The 14,395-nt window shown below is 41.8% G+C and overlaps 2 protein-coding genes across 3 annotated transcripts; both read right to left on the reverse strand.

Annotated features, from left to right (window-relative positions):
• Positions 1 to 22: 22 nt before the first annotated feature.
• On the reverse strand, positions 23 to 6,511 carry lrrc31 (leucine rich repeat containing 31). 2 transcript variants are annotated; one of them, XM_067486854.1, is made up of 10 exons: positions 6,286 to 6,511; positions 5,425 to 5,616; positions 5,142 to 5,285; positions 4,585 to 4,752; positions 3,402 to 3,566; positions 2,725 to 2,907; positions 2,442 to 2,609; positions 2,178 to 2,342; positions 1,246 to 1,398; positions 23 to 910 (listed from the first exon to the last, which is right to left on the reverse strand). In XM_067486854.1, the coding sequence occupies exons 1-10, from the start codon at positions 6,323 to 6,325 to the stop codon at positions 558 to 560; spliced, it is 1,731 nt and encodes a 576-aa protein (XP_067342955.1). In that variant the 5' UTR covers positions 6,326 to 6,511; the 3' UTR covers positions 23 to 557. The 2 variants fall into 2 exon arrangements, with proteins under 2 accessions (XP_067342955.1, XP_067342956.1); XM_067486855.1 differs by having other exon boundaries at positions 25 to 910; positions 6,313 to 6,511.
• A 529-nt stretch (positions 6,512 to 7,040) lies between these two features.
• Positions 7,041 to 13,103, reverse strand: eif2s3 (eukaryotic translation initiation factor 2, subunit 3 gamma). The gene is made up of 12 exons (XM_067486062.1): positions 12,950 to 13,103; positions 12,051 to 12,114; positions 11,819 to 11,946; positions 11,485 to 11,606; positions 11,242 to 11,336; positions 10,973 to 11,131; positions 10,487 to 10,621; positions 10,294 to 10,388; positions 9,989 to 10,133; positions 8,975 to 9,144; positions 8,533 to 8,705; positions 7,041 to 7,431 (listed from the first exon to the last, which is right to left on the reverse strand). The coding sequence occupies exons 1-12, from the start codon at positions 13,016 to 13,018 to the stop codon at positions 7,368 to 7,370; spliced, it is 1,419 nt and encodes a 472-aa protein (XP_067342163.1). The 5' UTR covers positions 13,019 to 13,103; the 3' UTR covers positions 7,041 to 7,367.
• Between the last annotated feature and the right edge of the window lie 1,292 nt (positions 13,104 to 14,395).

Genomic DNA, 14,395 nt, shown 5'->3' on the forward strand with positions numbered 1-14,395 from the left:
GAAAATTTGCATCCTGAGATCTTTATTTGCAATTGAATGTAAGGCTCACGTATTTAAGGGCTTAAGTTTGTGAAAATACATTGTGGATACATGTGAAACAGTTCCAACTGTTGAGTGCACGACGATTTAAAAAACTTGATAAACTTGATAACTGTGATAATTGAGTGTTCCTTTTAGAGCAAATCGCAGTGAATTAACTTATAAAAATGAGCTGAGGCCACGTGTTCAGTGGTAAGATCACCAACAGAAAGTGAAGAAAGCTCTTCCTCAGCAGCTTCTTTTGTTCGAAAGCTGGGAATAGGTTGCTAGGAAACATGAATGTGAATTATGTCAATCATGTTTTTGAAACAAAACATATCACATCAGGTTACGTAACAACAGTGTCATAACTCTGTAATTGTATTGATAAAATCTGGAGAGTTTTTGTTCAAAACTTTTTGGACATTTGAAAAAAATATCAACAGTTTTTCATGTGCTGTATGTGTGAATGATTTGGAACAAATGCATACAATAAATGCTGGGAATGTCTCTAAGTGTAGCTTCATGACATTTGACCTCTACTCCTCTGGACTCTCCTGATGTTTAAGTGTAGTGTCTAGATCCCAATCCACCAGGACGCTCCTCTTCCTCAGGCAGTGGTTCAGCTGCTGTCGATCCTGGGAGCTAATCGTCCATCGCTGCGCCGACAGCCGGGTCAGCGCCGGCAGTCGAGGCAGAGCGCAGAGCAACTCCGGCATCCAGGCTGAGCAGGAGGCGGAGCTCGAAGGCCGCAGGCTGAGGTCCACTTCCTCCAGCGAGCCCAGACCTCCTGCCGCAAACAGGGCGGCCCACCCTTCATCACCCACAGAGCCATTGTAGGAGAGATCCAGCAGACGCAGGGAGGACAGACAGCCTCGTCTGCACACTGCAGCTGCACGGGACAGAGACGGATCACAGGACGTGACTGTTTGTACAGTGTGGACATTTTTTTTTTTACATCTCCAAATACTTTTGTAATTTTTATATTGTACTTTTAGTTGTGTTTTTTACTGCTCACTTTACTGGTTTATTATTGGTTATTGTCATTTCACATTTTTCCAAAAGGGTTACTGTTCATGTTTATGTCTTTTCCTTGTCTTCAACAATTATACATACGACTCAAAAGATTTGGTCTTCACTTTGATAATCGCCCTTGTTGTGTAAAGTAGATGAGGTAAATTTGTGTTTTAGTGGATTTTGGTACAGTACTGAGATTGTGAGATTTACCGAGGTGACGTAGGTCGTCAGTGGTGAGCTCACAGCTGCTGAGATGAAGCTCCAGGATGACTGATGGCAAAGCATCCAACAGCAGAGCTAAACGCCCGCTGACCACTTTGCACCAGGAGACATTCACACTGCGGAGGTACGGCACCACCAGGGCTTACACACACACACACACACACACACACACACACACACACACACACACACACACACACACACACACACACACACACACACACACACACACACACACACACACACACACACACACACACACACACACACACACACACACACACACACTTCAAGGCTCTATATCACATTTTTAACCATTTTGACTTCAGTCCAATTCAATGAAAATGTATAGCAATCCAGAGATTCAACATTTCTTTCATTTAGAAGAAGCAAAAAAAATGAAAATATGTCAGAAGTTTATCAGGCATCAAACTCACGAAATCATCATTATTCACATAGGTGTTTTATATCAGCTTCAGACTCTTTACTGCTCAAATGTGTTGTAAATTGCTTGTTTCAGACCCGTGAAATGCTTAGATAAGGTTTCTATTACACTTCATTTGTAGGAAGGTTTCATTTACAGATGTGTAATATGAGTATTTGAGTATCTGACACTGCTGTCAGAAGGCAGAAAACCCAAAACTACTCCATGACAAGAAGGTGAAGGTGTTAAACATCCCTGATTCCAGCTACTGTCGGTCTTGTTTCACTGTCAGGTGTTAGAATAGAGGATGATACTGGGCAGAGCTGCCAAAATCAAACTCTAGAGTTTGACCAGAAAATGTGCCACAAATTCCCTTAAACTGCTGCTAAGTGCCACACCAGGCCCAGCGTTTGAAAATGATTTATAAGCTTCTGTTTCTCCAGCCCCTCCAAAATAAAGTGTGTGTGTGTGTGTGTGTGTGTGTGTGTGTGTGTACCCAGGGCTGTGTAGGACTCCTCGCTGAGGCTGCAGCTGTTGAGCGGCAGCCGCCTCATCTGTGTCAGAGGGAGCGTGGTCACCAGCGGGTGGACGACGGCTCCCACCTCCTTATTGGACGACACATCAAGCTCCGTCAGCGCCATCAGAGAGGGGAGCACCTGGACTGGAGACAACAAATCACATGACTGCTGCAGGTGTCTTCAGATCGTCTCATCACTTTCGTCTACATGGAAACTGATTTTTGCGATTCAGACAGACTCACTCAGGGCCTCTAAATCAGCACATGTGAGACAGCTCAGATGAAGGTCGAGGCTCTCCAGGTGTGTGAGGTGAGACAGGTGTACTGTGAGGCAGTTCAGTCCTCCAGACAGGCCTTTGTTACAGGACAGGTCCAACTCTCGCATCGAGGCGAGGAAGCGGAGCGAACCACCTGGAATGGCACAGTGAAACCTGAATTTATAAGCTAAAAGCTAAAATAAGCTTCCTGTAAAATACAACCTGGTCAATAATATATGTTAACTATTATCCAGCGGTAAAGCTCCTACCGAGAGCATCAAGACAGTCCGTCGTCAGCCCACAGGCCTGAAATCGAAGCACAGTGAGGGCGGTTGCATGAGCGAGAGCAGCAGCCAGCTCTCTGAAGCCGCCGGGGCCGACCGGCTGTGTGAGCTGAGGGTTACAGGAGGCGTCCAGCACACTGAGTTTGGGCAGAGCTGACACCATCGCTCCTGAGGGAGCCAACCATAACACAGAGGAGGAGAAACACAGCATTTATGTAGAAACTCTGTCAGACTGCAACAAGAACATGTGAAGCACATTTACTTTAACTCAGTTTTCAGGTACTTTTACTTTAATTTTGTCTTTACTTTAATTTTCTGACACATTTTAGTTTTTCTTAATCTGACAGCTGTGCAAACTGTACCATGCAGATTCAGATGAATACTCCTAACCCATAATACAGTATATTATTAGATGTTTAGATGGGACTAAATGTAAAAAACTTGCAACAGTTAAATGAATTAAAATGAGTCAACTACACAATACTTGACAAATTTCAATCCAATAACAAAAATACACATTATTTTGTAAGCGAGCTCTGGTAATTTGACTACTTTTACTTTGATTCTCTAAGTTTCTGTTGACTGCAGAACTTGAGTTTTTAAATCATAGTACTTCGGCTTTTACTTCACTAAAAGGGCTGAATACTAGTCGCAGTGAGTACCCAGTACAGTAGCATCCGCTGCAGTGAGCTGGCAGGCCACCAGGTGAAGCTCCCTCAGTCGTGGAGGAAGTTTACCCAGCAGGCACTGCAATCCTCCGCCACCGACGCCACCGTTCCAGGACAAATCGAGGATTTCCAAAAAAGGGATGCAGCTGAGAGCTTCACCTGCAAAAAAACAAAAACAAAAAAAAAGGACATAGATGGTTTTGTCTGAAGATTTCATGATTAACCAATTAATTGTTTTGTGTATATGATCTTAAAAAACTAATATAAATTCTATGGCATTATTTCAATGTGACTCAAATGTGGCTTTTGATATACATATGTAAGGTAAGGATTTTTTAAAAGGTACATATATTCATCCAATATTCCAAAACATATCCCGTATTGTAGGAGCTGAAGCTGGGGACACGATTAATTTAGTGTCATTTCTGAATCAGGTTTTAAATAATTGTTTGCTCCCTTGGACAGAAAACTGTTAAAGAAATCCAGCAACTTTTACTGTTAAGAAGCTGAAACCACTGTGGAGGTCTGGAAGTGTCTAGGAGAGGTGGCAGTAGAGTTTCTGACTTTGTTTAACAAGATCTTGGAGAGTGAGAGGATGCTGAGGACTGGAGGAAGAAGTGTACTGGTGCCCATTTTTAAGAACCAGGGAGATGAACAGAGCTGTAGCAACTACAGAGGAATAAAGCTGATGAGCCAAACAATGAAGTTGTGGGAAAGAGTAGTGGAAGCTCGGCTAAGGGCAGAGGTGAACATCTGTGAGCAGCAATATGGTTTCATGCCTAGAAAGAGAACAACAGCATTTGCTTTGAGGATGCTGATGGAGAAGTACAGAGAAGGTCAGAGGGAGTTGCATTGTGTCTTTGTAGATTTAGAGAAAGCAAGGGAGATGTGTTGGAGATAAAGTTAGAGAGGATTGAGGTGGTTTGGACATGTTCAGAGGAGAAACCGTGAATATATTGGAAGAAGGATGCTGAGCTGCCAGGCAGGAGGTCCAGAGGAAGAGCAAAGAGGAGATTTATGGATGTAGTGAGGGAGGACATGAAGTTAGTTGGTGTGAGAGAAGAGGATGCAGAGGACAGAGTTAGATGGAGGCACATGATTCACTGTGGAGACACCTGAAAGGAAACAGCTGTAAGAAAAAAAAAGGCTTTTATTCAAACCCAACATCACAGCCCACCCAATGCAGTGATGTCATCAGGGGACAGGCGACAGCTGCACAGCCTCAGGGTCCTGAGCCCACTGACATGATGAAGGTAACTGGTCAACGCTTTCAAGCTTCCACCAATCAACTCGTTCCATGACAGGTCCATCTCCTCCAGCTGTGAGAGACACTGCAGCAATGTTGCTGAGGAGGAGACACAAGAAAAGTGCTGCCATCAGTTGGACAGTAGTTGTCAGAGACTCCTCCTCTAATATGTGATAGTTAGCATCATTTATTTCACTGTAAACTTATTCATTCACAGGTTTTGCAGATTTTATTTCATCCTCACTGTTGCTGAGGACACTTGCAGCTTGAAAACATGAACTTTGATTTTTACAGTGGGGGTTTGACATGGTTGCAGATATCAGTGAACAAAGACATGAACTGATATCAGTTATGCTGATATTTGATAAACAAGCTTTGTCAGGATTCTCTGTACACACCAGTGTCACATTAAACCTCTGCAAATATTATAATGCTCTAGTATTTAATATGCTAGATTCAAAGGAAGCATCTGAAGTGAGTGTTTGCACCTAGTTCCAGCAGGTCTGTCGCCGTCAGATCACAATGAGCCAGACTCAGGCTCCTGCTGTCGGCCTTCTTCCCCAACCTCTGCAGGAAAACACACACTCGACCCCAGCCGACGTCTCGCTCGCCGTCTGCTGCTTCTGCAACACCTGCAGCACACACACACACACACACACACACGCACAGCCTGATGAGGCAGCGAATGACCTGTTCACGATTCGAGATTCAAACAGCTTTATTGTGTCTTCACGTTTTAACTCTCTCTGTGACTCGAGCTTCCATTTTCACCTGATGTTTTTCCTCTGTCCTCCCTGCTCTCCACCTCGCCATCCTCTGGGATCTTTGATTGGTCCGGGGTCTGGGACAGGAAGCGTCTCAGCGGCTTCCTGTCCGAGGCGGTGCGTTTCCTGCGGATCTGGCTCATGATGAGGTCGAGTGGGGAGCGTCTCTGAGTGCCGCCGTCCCGGCCCCGCTGTCCATCTGGTAATAACACACGAACATCCACATTTAATCAAAAGTGAATCATTAAAACACCATAGTTAAAACATTAAAAGTTGGGGTAATATTTTTTTTTTAAATTGTGTTTATATTAAAAACTAGTTCATTTTTTAAGTAATAATGTAAAATGGCTGTATTATTCTCTATCACTTCCAACCTTATCAGTTTTTAGAAAACCTGGCTTTAGTCAAGTGGGGTTTAAAACACAGAACTGTGAATGTACAATATGTGTGACAAAGGTAAAGTGAGGAATTAAGTCACTTAATTACAAGATTCTCCATAAATCAACAGACAAATTGTACCACTTCAGTGTTTAGAGGTTAGAGAACTAAATAAATGGTAAATAGTCGTTTATATAAATAGATGCTCCAACAGTACAAGTATTTCAATAAGAAAGTATTTAAAAACAAAACACTACGGATGAAGTTGATAATACTAAAGTACAGCTCTACTCCGGATTTGTTCCACTTTTAAAAAAGGTCAACTTTTCTTAAGTGATTCATGTCCACGTGAAGAATTATCGACATTTGTTTTATTGAACTCATTTATTCTTTGTTGGAGATCATTGTTCAATCAGTGGCTCTAAACCCGAGGCTACACACGAAGAAGCTGGAAAGTAGAAGTAGAAAGAAATCGCTTCGTTGTTTTTACCGCACACATCAGCGCAGCTCGTCCTACCTGCAGCCTCCATGAGCGGGTGTCAAGGATCGAACAAAAGATGAGAAAGTATGAAGCGATTAGCTCCGAGATGTGAGATCAGCTGCAGCCTGCACATCCCCGGAGCCTCCGCTAACTCTGATGCGGTTTTAGGGGAACAAATAAACTCTTTAACGTCTCCGCGGGTCCGGCTTTGACGTCACGTCAGGTGCTCATCAGGTGGAGGATCCCGGAAGTGCCACAACACCTTTAGTAAACGTTGGCATCACGTTGCTTAGGGATCAATTTTTGTTTCACTAAAGTATGAGTGTAAAAACCACGGTGGAGTAATATTGTGGTACAAGTTAAAGTACTGCAATGGAAAGTTTACCTACGTATTATCAGAAAACAGGCCCGAAACCCGGCGTTTTGTTTGAAAATAATTATTTACAAACTGCTAAATTACTGAAGCAGATTCAGATTTAGAAATTGCTGAACCCAGCTGAAGGATGTGTGTTAACATTAAGTGGCCCTCGGATGTTTGAGGTTCCCTTTAATCCTGACTGTTCACTGTGGACAACGAATGGGGATTAAAGTAAAAGAAATAAAAAGTAATTGGTCAGTTGGCAAATTAGCTACTATCTGACGACCATCTGGGGTTTTATGTATTTTGCATACTTACAGTATAATTCCATCAAAGGAGTAAAAGGTAGCAGCAATATAAAATATAAATTCTTATTAACAACTGGACAGACACAAAGACAAGCACATTTCTTCCAAATGTATTTTATTAAATGTGGCTGAAATCTGTGGACAGTACAGGATCATTTCTGTACTGAACAAACACGATGATTCACTCAGAGCAGGTGAACCTTCAATGGAGGATTGTTTTAACAGTCTGAACTTCCTCCTCCGCTATTCTTCATCTGCAGCACAAACCTCCCGGTGTCACTGCAGAGAAAGAAGAGCAGTGCAGAGGGAGGAGGCGTCTTGTCCTGTTCTGCTCCCTTCCTTCCTCCTCGTGGTTAAACAAAACAAAAAAGCCAAAGAAGTGTGAGATGGTTGCGTTTCCCAGCGGACGGGACGTTTTGTTTTCCTCAGTCATCGTCCACTGTGGGTGTGATGGTCACCCCCCTCCTAATCTGGCCCCAACCGATAAGACTGACAGGGACGAACACAGGACAGAAGAAAAATACATAAATCGTTAAACTTTACATATGGAAGTTTATGTTTGATGAGAACTTAGCATGAAGAAGACATCATGTATACATGGCAATAGGGAAAACTCACGTTCAACACAAATGCATAGTGGGTCATATGTGGAATTAGGGCTCAGAATTCCCACATCCGTACCAAACGTTTTATTATAAATTAAATCACATTTTCCTATTTGTGAATTCTGGGATTCTCATTTTATTCATAGCTGTTCTGTTTTATTTTTTAACTTGTAGAAGTTTCTGCTTGCTTTAAGTGGCGCAGACACAGATCAGCTTAAGACAAGTTTCAGCCCCCCCCCCCACATCGGTTATGCCCAAGAAATTTCAGAATCTGTCCAGATCATTTGTTCTGCCAATCTCCCACCCGACTGGCTTTGGGACAATTTGGTGGACTTCTGGCAAGTAAGAAATTCTGTTTGCAAATTGAGCAGTTGCACGGTCCGATTTTTCTCATGTGCTAAACCGTGCTGTGCCAATTTTAATATTGTCTGAAGAGTGTTTTACATGTTGTGGTCAAAACTGTCTGGAGATTAGACTGCTGCAATGCAAAACTCAACTTCACAGCAGAACAGACTGATGCAATCTCTGCATCTTCTCACATTCTGTCACTCTAAGCAGAATTGTACAAAGTAAAGCTGCCTTCCTCTCTTGCTGCTGTTGAGACTGCTTTCATCTTGTCTGAATGTTAAGTGGGTTTGTCAGGGGATAAGGGGGACCGGGGCAGCTCCAGTGCACGACTGATCGTACGGAGCAAATAAAGGTGGTGCGTGATGTGCATCAAGAAGGTGTAGTGCACAAGACACAACCTACACGATTAATAAAACTTGCAGAGACTGCACAGCTTAAGCCCTGTTTAAGAGCAACATTGTACAAATAAAGAATAAAGATAAAGACAAAATCAAATAAAAAAAATAAAACTAAAAGACAAATAAAGATCAGATCTGTTCAATCCTTCTAACCAGCTTGATCACATCATACATTACGTTTGCAGGATTTAATGAGGGACGTACTTGTGAATATGTGAAAAAAGCACAGTGATCCTTACCGCCAGTGTTTCTCCACACGTCGGCTCAGAGCAATCTTCTCTCCGACTTCTGTGCAGACAGGGTTGGTGAGGACGATCTTGGCCAGATCAGCCTTAACAGCGCTGACTCTTCCGCCTGTCGATAATGAGCCGATGTTCACCATCAGCACCTCGTTCTTAGACAGCTTCTGGACCTGCACACAAACACACACACACACTTCATGATTTCTGGATACAACAGACCCATTTCAAAATAACAACTGAGGTATTTAAACCATCTCTACACAAACGCACTAAATGCTACTGATTCAAAATGTTGAATATCAATACCTCAAATTCAAGCCTTTTTAAGGACCTGCTCACACTGTCTTCTCAAAGTCACCAACATTACCAGCTCAAGACACATTTCTCTTATTTTTCCAAGATTTTGCACCATATATCGCACGGTGCACAGCTTACTTACCTTGGCAGCCTTTTTGTCTCCCTCTGTGCGGACTCCCAGCAGCCTCCTAAGCAGGAAATAGGAGATCTCCAGTTCAGTGAAGATCTCCGGCAGTGCTCCGACGGCACCCAGCACCTGACCAACCATACGATCGGCACGGCACAGTGTCGGGTCTATTTTAGTGCCCACACCTGCACCAAAACACACAATATGTCACTTAAATAGATATTTTTGGGTTTGTTCAGGTCAATTGTTAATAATTCTCTTTACACAGAGTAGCAGTGGTTTACCAGAACTAAATGAAATGAAAAAAACAAAACAGTTTTTCACCATCAGTTCTGAACGTTGATCTTGGGACTGATTTTCTGTTCATCCGACATAGGGACAGACACACACACTAAGCCTGTTCAAATAAGTGTGTGTGTTTGTGCGCATTTAAGTGCATTTTGTGATAATATTTAAATATGATTATTTTCTCCTAAATATTTTTAATTTTTTTACTACTAACACTACTTTTATAGTGTTACATACTATGTAAGGTAAATACTTCCTCCACCACTGGGGAAAAAGCCTGTTTTTTTTTTTTTATCCCTTTAAGGTTGTTATAACTGACAATAACAGAATAATAAATAATAAAACCATGATATTTTCTGAGACTGGCTCAAACTATTTCATGGGAGTATGTCCTTTGGTCTCTCTACTCTAACTTTCAGCATCTGGTGGTTCCTACGCTACACAGCAAAAGATCCTGAGCGAAGTTCTTCAGCTCAGTAATCCAACGATAGTTAAACAACCTACTAAACCTTGGAAAAACCTTTTGAAAACAGAAATCTTTAGATGAACTCAGAAATGGCCTTTTCTTCTTTTAGATCTCATAAGTACGTCTCAAGAAACAGAAACATCCCCATCCCATTATAAAAAGCATCTGGATGAAAGTATCTCCCAAATGACTGAGTGTAAACGTCAGAAGTCAATGCGAGGTTCATTAGGGCACAGTAACTAATAAAGACTGCTAAGACATGAACATGGGCTCACCGATAAGGCCTCCAGGTGCGGCATACTGCAGGTCATTGTGCTCAGCAAACAGTGAGACAATCTTGGAGAAGATGGGTTTGCACATGAGCTTTCCTTCTTGGTCTTTAGACACGATACCTGGTCGCACCTCTATCTCCTGACCCACCTGGAAGTTACACAGAGAAAACAAGGAGATTTTAGAAAATGATGGTCCCAGGTGAACAGGGGACATTTCACATTTTTTCCCCGCTTTATTTAACCAAGTTAATGTTATGTTGACGTTTGAGCATCTGCTGCTTCTTGGTGTTAACAAGGACAACGCTCACCTTAAGCACACCCTTCAAAATACTTCCTCCTGCCACACCTCCTTTCAGGTCATCAACTTCACAGCCGGGCTTGTTCACATCAAAGGATCTGATGACTGCAACACACAAAGTGGATGACATTATAACACAGTTTTTGCATTTACAAAGCAAAAAAAAAAAAAAACATTTATTGCCATAAAAAAAGTGTTCTTACCAATGAGCCTGGGCTCAGAAGTGAAGTCTCTGATGGGCACTGGGATCTTTTTGACAATGTACTCACAAACCACCTCAATGTTGTACTTCAGCTGCGCTGAAATAGGAATGATGGGAGCACCCTCTGCTACTGTGCCTGCAAGAAGTACATTACACAAACCTTAGTGGACGACCTTCTAAAGGGAAAAAAAAAATTTAAAAAATAAATCAAGGTAAAGAAAATTCCATTGAAGCTCAAAGTAAAAATTCTGGATCAACATTATGTGGCACTGTGGAACACTTTCAAGTGCAGTTATGTTTAAAGTGGACTCATTAACTGTTACCATTTCAAAAACGGATAAAGATACTCAGATGGACAGAAACAGGTTGTTTTGGTAAAGATATTTTGTGTGATTGTTTCCGAATAAAAGGCAATTAGTTGCTTTAGATTTTGAAAGAATCCCCGATGGACCAATTCTTTTGACGATGTAGGTTGATGTGGACTAACCCTGTACGAATGCGAGGATCTGCTCATACTGCTCTTTTGCCTGGCTTTCTTTCACCAGGTCAATCTTGTTCTGCAGGATGAGAATGTGCTTCAGCTTCATGATCTCTATAGCTGCCAGATGCTCTGATGTCTGGGGCTGAGGACATGACTCGTTGCCCGCTAGAAGACAGACAAGAGCAAGACTCAGTTGAATTTTCAACAACACTGGGAGTAAATTACTTAAACCAACGTTTGGGCTCTTGAAGGGTCTTAAGCAATTAGGGACTTACCAATCAGCAGGAGGGCTGCGTCCATGACAGCAGCTCCGTTCAACATAGTTGCCATCAAAATGTCGTGACCAGGACAGTCCACAAACGACACGTGTCTGAGAGAAAGAAAAAGTTCCACTAATAAATGGACAAATATTTGAAGATTTTACAGTGAAACTGACACGTTTAATAACATGCACCCTAAACTGAACTGCCTTCACCAATGCTTAGTGGCCACGATCTCTCTCTCTCTCTCCCCCTCACCTGACAAGTTTAAAGTTTCCTTTGGTGCTGGGGATGTCTGTGGGAAACTCATCAGGAGTGCTGCTGCCACACGACCTGTAGCACTCTGGCCTGGGACAGCTGGGATCATCCAGCTTGTAGATCTACAACACACAGCACACAGGAGTAATTATCAGATTCTACGAATGAGATCAACTACAAGCAGATTTAAAAAAAAAATATATATACACTGGCATCACTTAAAGGTTTTATTCTACTTTAACTCACGGCAAATGTAAACCGTTATAAAAATGACAAATCACTCTGGCAATGGCGCAAAGGTCAGTTAAACACAGCAGCCTGTTTCCATCGGTACCTTCGCATTTGCATATCCCAATTTAATTGTGATATTCCGCTCCAGCTCATTCTTGAACCTGACGGTGTGTACACCAGAAATGGCTTTCACTACTGTGGACTTTCCATGGGCCACATGACCGATGGTACCTGAGAGAGAGGAGGACAAAATTAAAAACAAAACAAAAAGCCTTTACTTGTGTATAACCCAACTTTCACACTTGATTTGATCAAGTTGTGACTGTTTTCCATACCAATATTGATGGTGGCCTGCCTACTGATGATCTCTGGAGACAAAGGTGTCAGGGTGGACACGTTCTGCCGAGAGAACAAAACACGTTAGACCGATAAACTGAAAAACACCATAGTACTGCATTGGCTCTCGCTCGGAGCCATAGCAGCCCGTATTCCTTTGTTAAACCCTAGAGATGAACGGGAACAAAGGAGGCCAGCACTCTGGCAGACATGCTAACACTGTCCTACACTGATCCTGTAAACATGAGCCGGACACTCACGTTTCAGGTAAAGTCAGTACATCATCACTTCGTGCCTAACTGACCTACATCATTATTGGGTGCAGGTACTGGCTGATACTGACCCACCGGTACCAGACTTTACATTAACACAGTAAACTAAAAGAGCAGTTGGGGAGGGTAGAAAATAAACACTCCCCTTTCATCAATACACGATTCAAACAACGCAAAACAAAGCTCGTACGTTTTAATCAGGTGTCTTTTACAACTGTTGTTTGTGTAATAGAAGGATTATTCGGATCCGTTGCGAATCCTGTTCACATTTACACCGACTTCACTTGATCGGACAAATGATGCTAGCATGAGTCAACGAGGACCAGCGAAACACTAGATACGTTGAAGCAAATAGAACGACTGTAAATACAAGTTATACATTCAACCATCCGTCTCATTTAGTACTCGTGACAACATTTAGTCGAATCCTCCTTGGGAGGAAAACGGCTGTTTCAGCTCTCCGCCCTGCTTGGCCTGGTGTCGTGTGCCGGGTGGTGGCGAAGAACCACCGGCGACAGTTAACGACGTGTAACTACGTTTCGTTTAACCGCTTTGGAAAAACGACGGACCAGCAGCTGTCGACATTAACTAAGAAACCTATAAAAACAATTGAACTGGACACTTACCAAAGAACTAAGGTCTTGTTTGGACAGGTGAGGCTGACCAAGAGTTGTACCAGACTCATCGCCCGCCATCTTGAATGAAAAGGAATACGGAGGGCGACTGCGGCGAATGCCAGATCAGACGAGGAGAATTATTCATTCATTTCACCCAACAGCCATTTATTAAATCAAACGTGATTTCGTTTTTACACGGATAGAAGTAAATATCGGGTGTTTAACACGATGGATAATGCATACATGTATTTTTGGATTTGCTACTTGTGTGATTCCAACAAATACAAAAATGGGGTCCTTTCACAAAGGCTGATGCAATTTATGATTACTGGAAATGATACTTTCTTCCACCATCACACGCGGATGTTGTATGCATACGGTCAATATCTGTTTCCTGACAGCCGTTTGTTACTGAACTAGATTTTTTCACCACTTCCAAACCAATAAAAAATATAGAAATACATTTTATCCATGTGTTAGGTCCGTCGTCGGACGATGACGTCACGGGCGCTCTTTTTGTAGTCTTATTGATGCGATTTGTAGTTGTTTCAAAATGTGCTCCTAAAAACGAATACTAGCCTACCTGTCTACATTTATGTTTACAATTGGTGTAATCAAATTAACTTACTTAAAAAAACATAATCTTTTTTTAATTTCATCTTCATCTTATCTTTCAAGTTCTGTCTGCTGCTATTCTTTACCATATGGGCTACATTATATGACAGTAAATACATTGTGATTACAGTTTATAGACTGAATTCTGTCTAACAACCATAGACAACCATTCAAACTACTTTACAACATCAAAATCTACATCAAAATTGTGAATATGAGACCAATGATATAACTTAAAAAAAAATCTTGATAGACATATAAATAATTACGAAAAAGGACAGCATTGCTTAGCCTTTCTGTGCATTTTTGGGCTATATATAAGAAGCCATGTGAGGACACTGAACATTTGCACAGTTTTATGTTTCAGTAAAAAAAGAGAAAGAAAGAAAGAAAGAAATAAAGCATTGAAATAATTAATTAAATAATAAATAAGTATATATGGATCATTTTTCTCTGCAATATGGACTGGGGAACTTTGGTTTCACCTTTGGCTAAAGATGTGTAGAATGTAAACATTTGCAAAAAGATTTAAATTTGGGAATGTGAGATCTGGTTGTATAAAAGGACAACATCTCCAATTCAGTTATTCCCTGACAGACATCGTGGTCTTTCCAGCTAAAAATATCCACAAAGCACAGGCACTTCACATCTTCACCTCTGCAGGGCCTACAAGCAGGACCACCAGAGTTGCATATGTAATCAAAGATTACATGTAACACCCATAGTCATATTTCAGAACTGGTTTCCAGGTTCAAATCTTTCACACTCACTTACGAAATGGCCATCTCAACATCACCTTTCTACATGAACAACCTCATTTAGATGTTCCAGGTAGCCCAA

Source organism: Channa argus, chromosome 19 (assembly GCF_033026475.1).
Source record: "Channa argus isolate prfri chromosome 19, Channa argus male v1.0, whole genome shotgun sequence".
Lineage (NCBI taxonomy): Eukaryota > Metazoa > Chordata > Actinopteri > Anabantiformes > Channidae > Channa > Channa argus.